Source organism: Protomyctophum bolini (assembly GCF_963924005.1).
Source record: "Protomyctophum bolini genome assembly, chromosome: 13".
Taxonomy (NCBI): Eukaryota; Metazoa; Chordata; class Actinopteri; order Myctophiformes; family Myctophidae; genus Protomyctophum; species Protomyctophum bolini.
This window is the reverse complement of record NC_137874.1, coordinates 26,686,068-26,700,980: the sequence shown is the minus strand read 5'-3', so window position 1 is coordinate 26,700,980 and position 14,913 is coordinate 26,686,068. Positions and strand designations below refer to the sequence as shown.

Below are 14,913 nucleotides of genomic sequence, written 5' to 3'. Positions count from 1 at the left end.
TTACTCGAATGCGGCCAACAAAATACCTGCGGTAACGGTATGATGAAGTTCTATTTTTTTCGCATGGAATTAACCGCATATCCTACACGGCCGGCGACCACTGAGAAACTGATTGACAGTTGCGCATCTCTGTTTTGGGTGTGACAAACATGTTATGATCCGTATCACATTTCGGAATTTAACAGATTTTCAGTCCGGCTTTTGATCATTTTCGAGATTTTCTTCTACATTTTTAAACTACGGTCTACGGATATTATTATAATATTGTTGATTGACGCATGCTTCGCTGATGTAGTGTCTGTCAGGTGCAGCTCAAGTTGATCTCAGCTGAGCGTGTGCTCAAATGCATTCACTGCTGTACCGGGAGAAGAAAGACACCGGGATTGGGATTGATCTGTCTCCGGGCTTTATGCCCCAAGCTGCCAGGATGTTCAGTTGTGTAGGCTGCTTTTGGGTGCTCCTTTCGTCTGTCCTAGTCGCCGTCTGCAGTTTTAGTTTTATATCTCCTGCCTGGATTGTGAAAGACCATCTGAAGAACAAGGACTCTGTGAGCTTCGGCTTACTGTGGCACTGCTCAGAGTCCCTGGACCACATGTACAGATGCTACACGTTTGGGGGACTGGGTAAATTCGCTGAGATCCCATCAAGCTCCTGGCAGGTACAAATCCACCTACATCCACACAACCACTGGGCTACATGACAAAAGAGGCAGCCATGGTAAAATAGTGTGAAAATTAATTAATTGATGCTGGACTGAGGCATTGAGTTTTGTCCTGTCAGGCAGCTCAATCAGATGCACTTGAAGTTCAAGTGCATCGAGGAGCTGCCTGACAGGACAAAAGTCAATGCCTCAGTCACTACTACAGTAGCTAGCATCCATTAATTAATTTTCACGCACAACTTTAATATGTCTTGTCTTGAACTAATAGTTCCTAGAGTTGCTCATGGATCTGGGGGGTGTAGGAACATGTGTGAGAATTGTCAGTACAGTAGTAGCTGTAATTTGTTCAGTCCATCAAGTTGCCATACTGCAGCTACTGAAAAGTCTTAACGTATCCATAATCCAATGATGGAATCTAGCCTACTACAGGGGCGGATGGTAACTGCAAGGTTGCCAGTTCGAACCCGGGCTCCCCCAGAATTAGCGTCAAAGTGTCCTTGAGCAAGACACGGAACCCCTAATTGCTCCTGATGTGCTGGTTGCATGGTTCCTTGCATGGTTTCAGCTGCCATCGGTGTATGAATGCGTGTGTGAATGGGTGAATGTAATGCACAATCTATGTAAAGCGCCTTGGATAAAGGTGCTATATAAATGCACCATTTACTCCCAGAGAAAAAAGATAGGATGAAAGAGATAAAGATGCAGGTGACCAGCATATTCATAATGTATAGTGCATTAAGCAAAAGTTAAACTAAATTTAAGACTTACTTGATCATTTTTGAGTGGTGCAACCACTCCCTTACGGAGCTATGTGTGTGGCTGGGTGGCTGGCTGGGTGTGTGGGTATGAGCACGAAAATAACATGGTTGTTTTTCACCACTTGTGCGCAACCTAACACACACAAACACACATGCACATATTAACTGTGTTTCTGGGGGTCTGGATGTTCCAGAGACCCCCCACATGGCGGCTCGCCGGAACCGGGTCGGCACCCTGGCTGTGGTCCTGTGGGTCTGGAACTTACTGGGACCCTCACACGGAGTTGCACCACTCACTTCACACGGGTGTGATTCTTAAGCATTCGTTAATAAAGAGAAAATTATATATATATTTTAGGTTTGCTTGAAATTCATCAGTTTGACCCGGCTGCTTGATGTTCCCTGCAAGAAATGTCATTCTTTACGGCTAGCAACCCTTTAAGTCCCCCCCCCTCCCAAGGCGGCATCCTGCAGCTATAAAATCCAGCTGTATAGCAGCTAGCTAGAGTTATGATTTATGTATGAATGAGAATTAGCATTTGAAAGGGAGATATTAATAAGTCATTCCTTTTGTGATTTTTAGAATGAAGGATGTGTGGAAGAATGCAATGCTGTTTTGTTTTCTGTTTCAAAGGCAAGCAGTGCACACGTGATGAGACGCTATACATCATAATGTGTGCACTTCAACCAGTTGGCATGCAATACAGTAGGCCTGTAGCACTGTCTTCAATTCATTTCAGTTCACAACCCAGCAGTGTCTGTGCCCGTGGCCTGTTTGACTACCGTACTTTAACTGGTCCATTGCTTCAGCAAGGCATTTCAGGCAGTGAGTCAGTTTTCCAATTATAAACCAGAAATCACACCCGTGTGAAGTGAGGGGCACTCTTATCATCGTACATCATCATGACGTAAAATAGACACTATGATCCTGTGAAAGTATGTAACAGCTGAGGTTGTGAAAAAAGAAAAAAAAATCAGTTGTAAGAAAAATGTATACCGGTAACTGTAATTCTGTGAAGTTGCCTAAACTGAAATAAAAACAAAGACAAAAAAATAGACACTATGCCTATTTGCTCAGACACTATGACGTAAAATTCTCCATTTATTGTCAATGGGAATTTAATGTTTGTTTAAGACGAAGTTTGTGGACGGTAACTAAAAGCTGGATGTAGGAGGGGCTAGCGTCCCTCAAAAACAGACACTGTCTCTCAGCCAACCACTTTGTCTGTCAGGTACCAAGAGAGAGCCTGATGGGGTCGTTTTATTGTATTCTTTTATTCATGGCTAGATATGTCAATGGCAAAGCTAAGTACACCACCAACCTTGGCCATTTATAAATGTCATGGGATGCTATTAAGATTTCAACAAGCCCATTTGATCACCCCACCACTCTTCGCTGATGTGTGCACATTTTGCTGATGTCCTCCATTTTTAAATAACCCTACCTTTCAATGACCCACACAAACAACAAACTGAAATGTGAATGTGCATGCAGACCCATGCATTCTATGCATGAATATGTCAAAGAAACACACGCACGCACACACTTCCCATCAACCACAGAAACCTGCCTGTGTTCCATTCTGGTTGTGTTTGATTAAAATGCCCCTGTGCGTTAGCCTGTGCAGTCTCCACTCTCCACTCCAGTGGCGAGGAACTGGCTACAGTTGACCCGGGCGCTGCATGCTGAAGATCACGTGACTTAGCTGAGGGAAAATGAGTACTGCAACGAAGTAAAGAACGACTCCCTACATGCTTGGCCTCTTTGTGCTCTGGTTTGTGTGGGGCTTTCTGTTCTCTCCCCTTTTCAAATGCTTTCATCCAGCATGTTGGCTGGCACTGAGGACAATGTGGTGTGCCTACACAGGTTAGAGCCAAAATGCCACTGCCACTTATAGTGACATGTATAGTGACCCTGACCTGTGTTAGACTAGAGGTAGACTAGCCTGGGCAAGCATTCCATTTCGGGTTTATGATCCGGTCGGGAGCGGATGATAACTTTCGTCATGTTGTAGGACAATGATTTGTAGTCAGACCAGGCTTTCCTCTGAGGTGGAATACCATTTTTATAGTCTTTAGTAAATTAGTATGACTCGGCCGGTGGTTGAACTCGGATCTCCCAATCAGGGCGGACACTAGCTCTAACCACAAGAATACTGACCTGGTGCAATATATGTGTCTAGCAGTGCATGTTGACTGCATAGTGCATACTGCACATTGTGTGTGTGTGTGTGTGTGTGTGTGTGTGTGTGTGTGTGTGTGTGTGTGTGTGTGTGTGTGTGTGTGTGTGTGTGTGTGTGTGTGTGTGTGTGTGTGTGTGTGTGTGTGTGTGTGTGTGTGTGTGTGTGTGTGTGTGTGTGTGTGTGTGTGTGTGTGTGTGTGTGTGTGTGAGAAACTAATGTGTGTTTGTGCTGTGGTGGCAGGCTGCAGCAGGTGTTTGTGAGGAAGGTTTAGCCCTACTGTGTGACCTGCTGTTAGGTGAAATGTGGAGGAGGGTGCAGCTCGCTTGCCAGAAAACACCCTCACTTTAACTTGATAACAGCTTATGTGCTCCCTGCCACTCCTCAGTACTAAACACTGAAGCTGGATTAGTTCGTCCCCTGTGGTATTCTGTCTAGCAGTTCCAACACACAACTGTGTGTGAAGGGCATATCTGAATGTATGTTCAGTGGAAAAAGTGCGTGTGCATGCTCAAATTAAAGTGTTTGCTGTGTCTGTGTGATGGTTTGTGAGTTTTATTGTATTGACTGTTAAGGTCAGTACTGTTAAGGTCCTTGCAGACTGGATGCGTTTTTTTTAAACCGGCGGAAAAACGCTGCTAGAAATCTGAAAAGCGCAGCAGTGTACAGGGAGGGACATTACTGTACTTCTTCACTGAATGAGTCATGACTGGTCTCCAAGAACAGTGACAGTGTCTCAAGTCCATGCTCATCTTTGTGTGTATTCTCTCAGAAACTGGCACCATGACAAGTCAGAGATTTATACAAAAACAATCCTGATGTTTAGTCTTCCCCATGTCTGACTGCCAAGAAGACGTAGTAATTGTTTATGGCTTTAAAAAATATATAATAGTAATTCCACCCACTTATTTTAATATAAACCCTGCAAGACTTACTAAATGTAATTTCACTATTCAGCGAACCACATCTTATTTGGAGTAAATTAAAGTTATTTAAATTGAATTCAGTAATGGTCTTTGAGTAGCTCATGTAGACACCAAATGTATTTGCCCTTTCATTTGATTGGGGGCTGTGTGGAGAAGGTTGTGATTCAAGTATCTAATTTACCAGATTTCCCAAGGTGCCCATATCTACATTGTAAAATGCTGCAACACAGTCTGTACTCTCCTACGTAAACAGAAAGCTGCTTTTCTACCGTCAAATGATCATAGTCCCCATAGTTCATATGTAATCCTTCCTATGTTATGTATAGTAAATTGGAGTTTCAACTGTAAACCCATTATTATGCAATATGCAGTACATTCTGTGTTCAGAGAAATATAACTGCCCCAAGATCCTTTCAGTATTTCTTACTTGAATGTGATTCACTCTACTTTCATTGATGGTCTGACGGTGTAAAATACGTCTGATGTTGCAAAACGGTACCTCATTTTACAATAGCAGCAAAGATTCCCAAGGGCTGCTTAGGGCTTAGTTGGTTCAAGTGGTCAAACAAATCTAACACACTCTAGTTACGGTATGACTTTTATTTATTATTGTGTATGGAATGAACTCTTTGAACCAGAATATGATATATTTTCCTCTTGGGGAGAGCAGGTAGCTCAGGGTTTCACCAGTGAGCCTGCTGACCCATAATGGAATGATGGATAAAGGTAGAGACTCTGTTTCCTTGAACAGCATAAAAGAAGAGACTGGCTATCCTCTGGGTGGTCCTCCACTGCTGCATTCAACGCCCCACAGATTGCAATGGCACAGGGCTCAATGGCTTCCCTGTCACTTAGTGAGATGCACACCATCTCAGCCATGCCGCTCCTACAAAGGACTGCACAACTGTTCTAGTATAGGATCTCAAATCAAAAGAGCGCATTCTGCTCTTGTTGGAAGCTGGCATACTATTAAAATGTCTAGATTCTCTCCCTACCCTCTGTCTTGTCCTCTGTCTTGTCAGGGCTGGCCATATTCACTTCACGACTAATGGGATACCTCTGTGGTGAAAGCCATTTGTGGGAGAAGCGTGTCTGACTATAGATGCTGTTATGAGGTCCTAATGTGCTTGGTGTGTATTCCTATTTTCCCCATGGGGCATGAGAGGCTGCCCAGACTGTATGAGAGCTGTATCAGAGCAGTAAAAAAAGTATGCTTGGCGAAGGCAATTGTCTGGTTACGTTCTCCTGTTGACCTCATTCTGTTTAGAAGCTCACAGAGTACAGGCACATAGGAACACACACACACACACACACACACACACACACACACACACACACACACACACACCGTGATCCATAGAGACAGTGTTGTGATATACAGTACAGTTGCTGTCCATGTCAGCACTTATAAGATAATTAGGGGTTCAGAGTCCTGCTGGGAGGGTGGGGGGTGGACTTAGGGAATATGAAAAAAGAAAGATAGATAGCACTACACTACAGTATACACATCATCCATTTTTAGCAACTGAAAGAGGCAGGCTAATGCATAATAAAACTTCCCTGGGCTAAAACCAACAAACTATAAAGTATAACTATTAGATATACTTTATACCCCTACTACTTTAAAAGTGAATTTGAAGTCTCTCATATAAAGTAGTAGGGGTCAGGAGTCAGGACTCAGGACCCAACATACTGAATCGTTAGTCAGGCCTAGTGCATTGCAGGGGAGGCAAAGACAGACGTGACAGTAAAAGGTGGTTGGGAGGAAGGAAGTTACTGGTGTTGTGCATTATATGTTTGCCATTATCTATTACATTATACAGCATACAAACAACCAGAAGCACTTCTTACTTCTCTGAGTTTTGTCTGAAGGGAGTCAAGGGACGCTCATGCACTGTCTCAGTCTTTGAAAACCCCCAACCCCCTTGAAAAACCACATGAACCATATTCTTTGAGACACACATAGGGCTATATCTTGCGCCACCCCTTAACCCTTATCCCTAAACGAATTAGCCATTTTTTACTATTTAAAAAAACCTTTTAAAATAGTTCAAATAGCCGATCTACAAGCTCACAATGTCTCGATGGAGATCGGCTAGTTGAACTATTTTAAAAGGTTTTTTTTATAGTAAAAAATGGCAAATTAGTTTAGGGATAATGTATAAGGGTGGCACAAGATGGAGCCCTAGGGTATTTTGGAGCGTGGCCTGGCATGGCAAAATCCGCCATTATTGTTTAGGGCTAAAGAACACTTCTGCACCATTGGAATACACATGACATTGTTACATTTTATGTTTTTTCTTCGCCCTACAGCGACACAATGGTCAAGTATTGTAGTGTCGGGAACATGAAAAACAGCAGCAACGTAAGAAATAAAAACGGGATGCCCAAATGGACATGTTCCTTGTCATCCAGCCATGAAAAAGAACCGGAGAGAAGAGCAGACACACATACGGGTAGTTCAGGGCGTTTCTCTCTGCATCTCCGGGGAGTGATTGGTTCTCTCACTCTCTGGTTTCAACTGTTTAGACTGTTTAGACCTATTTAAAAATGGCAGAGATCATGCCCTGAATGAAACATCACGCAGGGTGTATAAGGCAGACGAATAGGGTCAAATAGGAAGTATAAGCCGCGTCTCTGCCTCTATACTGACCTCAGCATCTTGTAATGTACAGCATACCACTCTTCCAGGTCACTGGCATGGCGAGAGAGAGAGAGAGAGACCTGATCTGTTAGACAGGCTTTTAGACCGTAGGTCTTGTTTCAGCTTTTAGACTGTAGGTCTTGTTTCAGCTTTTAGACTGTAGGTCTTGTTTCATTATTCCAAGTTCCTAGTTGCTATCGTGCCGATGGTTATGATATAAATGTCATCGCTTTTGTTAAGTTTAACACCAGAGTCAGTACTGCTTCATTCATTTTTAAAACCAGATGAACTATGTAAAGCTGTTTAAAACATATACCGTACTTTAAACAAGGAAAATAGGGCCCAGATAACAAAAAACAAGGAAAATAGGATCCAGCAAAAGTAGGAATAAAAATAAACAGGCTTGTTGATGTTTTACTGACCTGTTCTCTCCCAAATCGTTTTTCATGAGACTGTTTTGCAGCAGAACTACACATCATCTGCCTGGGCTGGTGCTGGCATGCTGCCTAGCCAAGCATTTCACAACAATTGTTTTATGGGACAAACTCATCCTTGGCCCTAGGCTCAGTTGGCAGGTATTTGTATTTGATTGTGCGTTCGTTCACCTTAGCCTACCATGTATTAGCTAGAGATACGTACATCTATAAATGTTATACACTGTGTGGGAGGAGACCGTAACACTAGTCGAGAATATACGTACTACGTTCTCTGACAGCTAACCTTGCATGAAATTGATTGTGTGGTTTGAAGTTGTTACCCAGACATCACTAGACAAGTCTGATATACTTCAAGGTCATGTTCAGAATGTTGATAAAGTTAAGGGTGGCTGTTTTGTCGATGAAGTGAATAATTTCTGAAAGATAGAGGTATGTGGAGGCATCCCAATTCTGCTATTACTCTTGACCAAACCATTTTTGAGCAGCGCTAACCGCTCCAATGTGTGGTTTTGTGTGTATGTATGTCTTGTCCATCCCCCGTGATGTCATGTGGCATTCAAGTCAATGGCAAAATAAAGGTGTAATATGTATGTCCATCTGTCCCCCTAGCTGTGGAAAATAGGTATGTAAACAGAGGAATGCAGTTTGTCACTGCTTGCCCTAGTATGACTGTAGCCACTGTACCACACACTGATCCATGCTCCGAAGTAGCCTTCCTGTGTCTTCGTGTCATCTTCTAGGGCAATCCAATCTCAAACTAATTCTGTTTAGGTGATTGAAAGAAGTTTGTCACGAATTCCTACATATGGGATTTGGGATGTGCTGAGTGTGGCGGCAGGTGGCGAATACCAAGAGGTTGGTGCTATATAAGGGACTGGGATTGAACCTGCGAGGGAACAGCTGTCTGTATGATGGATAGAGCAGGTAGCTTTGAGAGAGAGAGAGGAAGAGGGAGAGCGATGGAAACACGTTGATCTGCATTTTATAACCATCCAGGAATGAGATGGAGAGGAAATCGGTCTGACTGAAATGGAGGGGAATTTATGATCTAGTCAGGCTTGATGGATGTGGGTGTTACCTGCAGTATATGATGATATTGTGCTGCTTTTTCCTGTCCAGCCCTAAACCCCACAGCACTTAATACAACACAAAATGTGAAGTGATGATGTCTCCCGTTCAGGTCCCTTTCGTCAAATCCATCGGTGGTCCGAAAAATGATAGACTTGGAATGTTTACTCAAATGTCCTGAATCTATTGGCCCTTTTGAGCGACAATATCACTCTCTCTCTCTTTCTCTCTCTATTATGAATGATACACTTTGCTTTTGTGATATTTAAGACCCTCTGATCAGCAATTCCCAGGCAGACACAGCTAGCTGTCTGACTAATAGAGGAAGGGGTGGGTTAGAATGAAGGAAAGGAGCACTGTTTCCTTCGCTAGGGAACATGCTGAGTCAGCGTGTTCCGGGAGGGCGCTGTCCATTTGTTAAGCGGCCTGTCACTTCCACCGCCTTCATTGTGGATCCCGAGGGTAGTACGTTTATGTATTGATTTAACAGGGAGCCTTCCTCCATTTTTTAACATAAATGATGGCTCACTTTGCTTGATGCATAGGAGTCTGTTGTTGCCGTGAGCTGGTCCCCATCAGTAGTCAAAGCACAGAGGCCATTGATAATAGTGTCTAACATACCGGGACAGAACAACTCACTGCTCCAAAATATTACAGTAAATCTACCACAGATACACACATTAATTTAGTTGGTAGTCTGTAATAGAGATTTTGCGATGGACTTGTCTATATTTTGTGTGATTATGAGGTGTTGTTTAGGTATTGTTTCCCCATCCATCTGTCGGTCCACCATCAACCACTTTACTTCCAAACAATGGACCTCATTCACAAAACATTAAGATCATGACGCTTGTGAGAGTGTTTCCACAAGCATAGTCTGATGATTCATCATTCTTCTTCTTAGATGAATTTGTTGTTACTGTGTAGATACACACACAGCCTTGCGCTCGTGTGTCTATAGGGGCAGGACTTCCGTTGCAACGTACTTCTCTCAGCAACAATCGTTTTCGACACTTGTTTCATTGACGGAGAATGTAAACGGCTTTATAAAGCCTCAACGTCATTTCCGTAACCTTCCGTCATTTAGATTTGTTTTTCTTTATTTGACCAGGGTAGTGCTCATTTTCAGCAACGCCCTACACATACAGTATTAGAAACACAATCAAATCCTTGAAGCTGACCAGTACAACCAGTCTTATAATGTTGGCCACTAACCAGATTTCCCTGCTGGTCTGGGGATTCGAACCGGCAACCAAGGGCGCTCATCTAACCTTTACGCCACTGCTGCCCTACTGGCTAGTTCTTGCCCAGCATGGGTACACACACCATTTTAACTCATTGACAACCAGGGGTATCGGCTACTGCCACCATAGACTCTCGTTCAATTTTGCTTGTAGAAGAAGACCAATGAAGTCCTTGGTGTTCTGAGTTAAGAATGTTAAGGATGCATAACCATTAACCGATATTTATGGTTATGCAGTGCAGACGACGCCCTAGCAAGCGCCCTAGCAACCAGAGCGATTCCAAAAATGGAAAATAGAGACCAATGGTGAGCAATTAATTATTCAGTAGATATTGTAGGTATAGATATTCAACCGATAAAGCATCTGTGGTGTGCATCCTTCAGAGTAGAAGACAATAGAGGCTATACAGCTCTAAGAAAAGACAAGATTGGGTGACAGATAATTCATCAAGTTTATTTAGAAAGAAATGGCTGTCACAGCTTGCCACCCTGCCCTCAGGCTACTGTCTGCTAACTTCCTCAAAGCCAGGCAGGGAATTATAATATTGAAACAACTGACCTATCTTTTAGCCTAACTTTTGTTCTGTGGGCAGATTTATATTAACTTCATATAACAAAATGCTCAGTAAGTGACAACCCTGGTAAGAAATATTTTCTTGCATGTTGTTGCTGCTTTATTTTCGGATATTATTTGCCAATCAGTGACATTGGTGTAGCACCGGACTGTAAATCTGTAATCAATCTGTAAGTCATGTCTGTTGTGAAATTATGACAGGCGGTTTTGTTCTCAAATGTCAAGCTTTGGCCCTAAAATTGTTATTGTCGTATAAACAGAAGGGATTTATTTAAAAATAGCTTTATTTGTCTCTGTGGATATATGTGGTGTTTTGCAACCAGATCTTATTTAATGATGTTTTTGAGACCAGAAACACTTTCCTGGGTTTTTTTATGTGGGTAATATGTGTTTTTAGATATTTTAGTATTTCCTTCCAGGACTACAATTCTCATAATGCTTTGGTGCACTGCTCCTCATTGTGGATAGAGGTAGGGCCATAGATAGATGCCTCATTGGCTGCTGCAGTTCGTTGTGTTGACGGGAGGGCGGAAGAATTTACACTGACGGCATACTACGTCACGCTGCCACTCAATACATCTTTGGTGCAATACAAATCAATTGTATTTTCCACTATAAATGGTTAATCACAAGTTACACTCATTATATTCACAAGCTAATATGCAGAAGCTGAGTCAGATAACTGAGTGTAATTAGCGACCTGCTGCATATTAATAATTACCTCATCATGTAAGGATGAAGGAGCAGTGGAGCGCCACACTGTGTTGCATCATTCTTACTCCATCCATGCCTCTTTAGGAGAGACCCTGGCAGGGTTACTTGAGATTCAGATGAAGTTCTTACATAGGACATTATTGTACTACCAGGCTGATGTAACTGTTTTTCAAACCTGGCAACACTTAACATCTTCCCATCTTCAACCTGACTTGGGTAAAAAGAAAAAAACTTAAAGTTCACCACAGCTAGGCCCAGATACTCAAATAATGACACCTTAGTTTTCTGCTTAAACAGAAAACTAAGGTTACTGATTTTTCTATGATCAGAGAAAATCTTAACCTTGGACGATGGCTTATCCAGGCTGCCTAACTGATGAAACAGAGCAGTGTGGTGGAGGCGTAGGTCGCAGATTACTATGAAAACCTGTAAGTCCGTCATGCCACCATATATGGCCGTCAGTCTGTCACGCCTCGTGACACACTCCATATATGGCCGTCTCCATATATGAAGATCACAACACTGACCACACCCTGAATAGCCTTTTTTTTATACCATTGCTGAAAATAGTTTAAGTATGTAATGTAACTGAGGGGGCTTTGGAATATAGCGGAGCTGTTGTTAAATATAAGACAAATGCACTTGGAATGGGAAATGGAGAAAGAAAAATGGAAAGAAATGGAATAAGTAGGGTTTTTTGTTTCTAATTTGTAATGCTACCAACGGTTTTGTGCACAGCAACACTCTTTAATACTGTCCAATACATACTTGAGATGGGAAATTATGACAGGCAGTTTCTGCTGTCAAAATATGACCCCCCCCCCCCCGCAGTCAAAAAACACTGTTTGAAATACACTCATGCTTTCTAAGGTGTGATTTGGGGCCCTAATGATGAATACAAAATGAATATCAACATCCTAATAGTACTGTCTACACTTCCTCATCCCTCTCCCCCATTTCCTGTCAGCCTACTATCGGTCCCTCTATAAAAAATATAAAATAAAGGCGAAAGCCGCAAAAAAGGGCGAGGTCGCGTCTTGCCCTCAGGGCGTCTTACTGGTAGTAGCATTTCCAGTTGCTATGGTATAATATGCATGAATTATGGAATTGTGCACGTGGGACCAGTGGAGCATCCATAGTTGCATACATGAAAATGTTTGCTGGGCTACAGTAACTGGGCTGTGTGGAGAACAGAGAGAGATTAGATTAGCCCACTCTTAGAAATGTATTTACCTCTATCATTCGCGGTGTAGGCTGAGTTTACTTATGTCCTCAAAGCTGTTTGTTATTGTCTGTGTTGTTGTATTAATAAATGTATAACGTGTAGATGATGAGAATAGCTTGGTAGAGAATGCTTTTATATTCATGTCTACAGACTGACTCAAGCTTCTTTATTTACATATGTTGATATATTTAAACAGATTGGCAAATATTTTTCTCACCTATTAAGAGGATTTAAAAGATTAGCTGTGGTGGATTAGTACGTAGATATAACATCAAATGTTTTATCTTTAACTTTTATGGCACCACTGAGGAAACCATCCTAGAATATAGAGAATACAGAATTCTGTCTTCACTTTGAACATTCTCCTCCCACTCTGATACATCTCTTTCTTGCTCGCTCGCATACTCATCCTCTCATTATGTGCCCTCTCTCCAAGTCCTTCACATGAAAAAGTTCAACCATCATTTCAGGATTGGACTTGGATTGGAGTATCCAAATTTCATCAGTGTGCCAAACATACTGTAGGTTTATACTAATTATCACTCTGATTTAGGTATAGTATTTTCCCACTTTCTACCACAGCACTCCCTGTGAATTCTAAAGCACGTTCTGGATTTCTTCCATGATGGTTAATTGGACCACTCTCTAAGCCAAAAAAGATCAAAACAATGTCTAATTTAGTAAGTACTGTTTTTAATGAAACCATATGTCACTCCTCAGTCCTCAGCGATATACTGTACATGCCAAGTGTGAAGTCAGTCATTCAGACGTTGCTCAAGTTATATTTAATACAGGGACACGCACACGCAGGCGCACACACACACACACACACACACACACACACACACACACACACACACACACACACACACACACACACACACACACACACACACACACACACTCATAAATAGATATGGTATCATAGTCATACATGATTATGTAATGCATTTGGTGGCCTTGTTTGATTTCCTTTATACATTATTATTATTATATTGTAGACTTTGCTCTTTTCATTTGACTGTCTCCTCACATCCCCATTGTCCTGCCCCACCCCCCATTATGGGAGCGGTATAATGCTCAACTCTGAGGATGTCATCATTAAACTGGGCTTTGAAGGATTCCATACACATCAAACTAGCCATTTGATCTCCCCCTCACCTCACTACCAGCTGACTGATCTGATCCACCATTGTGATGTATTATGAAGTGCAGAGAAGACGTAGTGAGGCAGGGGTCAGGGAGGAAGATATGTTATCCTCCGTACCTGACCCTTACCAGCTACTACATAGTACCCCCCCACACTCCCACCCTCAGAGTATTTAACTACTATTTCATTGGAGAGAGAGAGAGAGAGAGAGGCCAGAGAAGGGTCTTTTGTGTGGCTGATGGGACTGCTGCCTGGACCCGAGCCCTCCAGCTAGAGAATCAAGGAGTGAAGATGAAGATGGCAGAGCATCAAACTCCTGTCTCATGTGCAGTACACAAAGTTGAACTGTGGGCCCTCTGGACACGCGCTCATCGTCCGTGTGATCATGTAGAGATGTGCGATGATGGTAGTTATGGTACACAAGCTCTGTGTTACACACAGATATGCGTGCCTCTGCTTTGCAGGAATTGGCTCTTCTGGGTAGCTACAGAAGTGATGTGTGGGTGGGTGGGGGGTAGGCTGCCAGATGGATGTTTGATTGCTTAATTAGCCTATACAGGAAACACAATTCATAACTCATCACTGATGAATAATGTTTTTTGATTTTAAATACCTTTTTTTTAACCCGTGAAGGGTTGTTGAAGTGGCTGCGTGTGGAGCCGTCTTCAGAGAAATGTGACTCTTAAAATAGAAACGTGTTCCCCAGTTGTACCATAGCCACTAACGGTGATAAGTAACTTACATAATGATGTAGTGTGTGAGGTAAAGAAGTGTCTCCTTTGGGAGGCCAGTCTGCCGCCACCTGCGTTCCATGAACTATACTAGGTGTGGAACAGTGTGATTTATGCGTATGTCAACTAGGCTGCATGAGAACTTTTATATAACCTCCTTGCAGATTAAAGTTTTACCCATTTTTATTGATTGTCAACCAAAAGGTTTAGGTACAATGAAAGTTTGATGTGTTCAGCATATTTGAAATTCAGAAGAATTCTTATGGCCCACATGTTGGCTGAGATATTTTGGGAAATGTCTCCCATCAAAAGCCGATCGAGACATTGAGTATTAGTGCTGGTATATGCACAGCCTTATCGCAGAGAAGCCATTGTTCCTCTAACACGCAGGCCTCTAGCTCACAATAACCTTCAGTGCCTTGAACACCGATTTGGAAGATTTGGGATCGTGGAGACTTGAGCTGCCTATTGTTGTGATTCTATAGGGCTCAGCGATATCACTTCAAATCAATAGCCTGATTATTTCAAACTTTTGCCTAGATTATGATAAATGAACAATTAAAAAAAAAACAATTATAGCGAATCACGTTGTGAGCTTGTAG

The 14,913-nt window shown here is 42.4% G+C and overlaps 1 protein-coding gene across 1 annotated transcript in view; it reads left to right on the top strand.

The window, feature by feature from the left end:
• Positions 1 to 50: 50 nt before the first annotated feature.
• The window catches only part of lhfpl7 (LHFPL tetraspan subfamily member 7), a gene marked incomplete at its 3' end in the record, with an annotated part of 108,366 nt that continues 93,503 nt past the window's right edge, over positions 51 to 14,913 (top strand). The window contains exon 1 of the mRNA XM_080780304.1: positions 51 to 658. Coding sequence (XP_080636430.1) covers positions 344 to 658 — 315 coding nt within the window. The 5' untranslated portion in view covers positions 51 to 343. The remainder of the gene's footprint in view (positions 659 to 14,913) is intronic.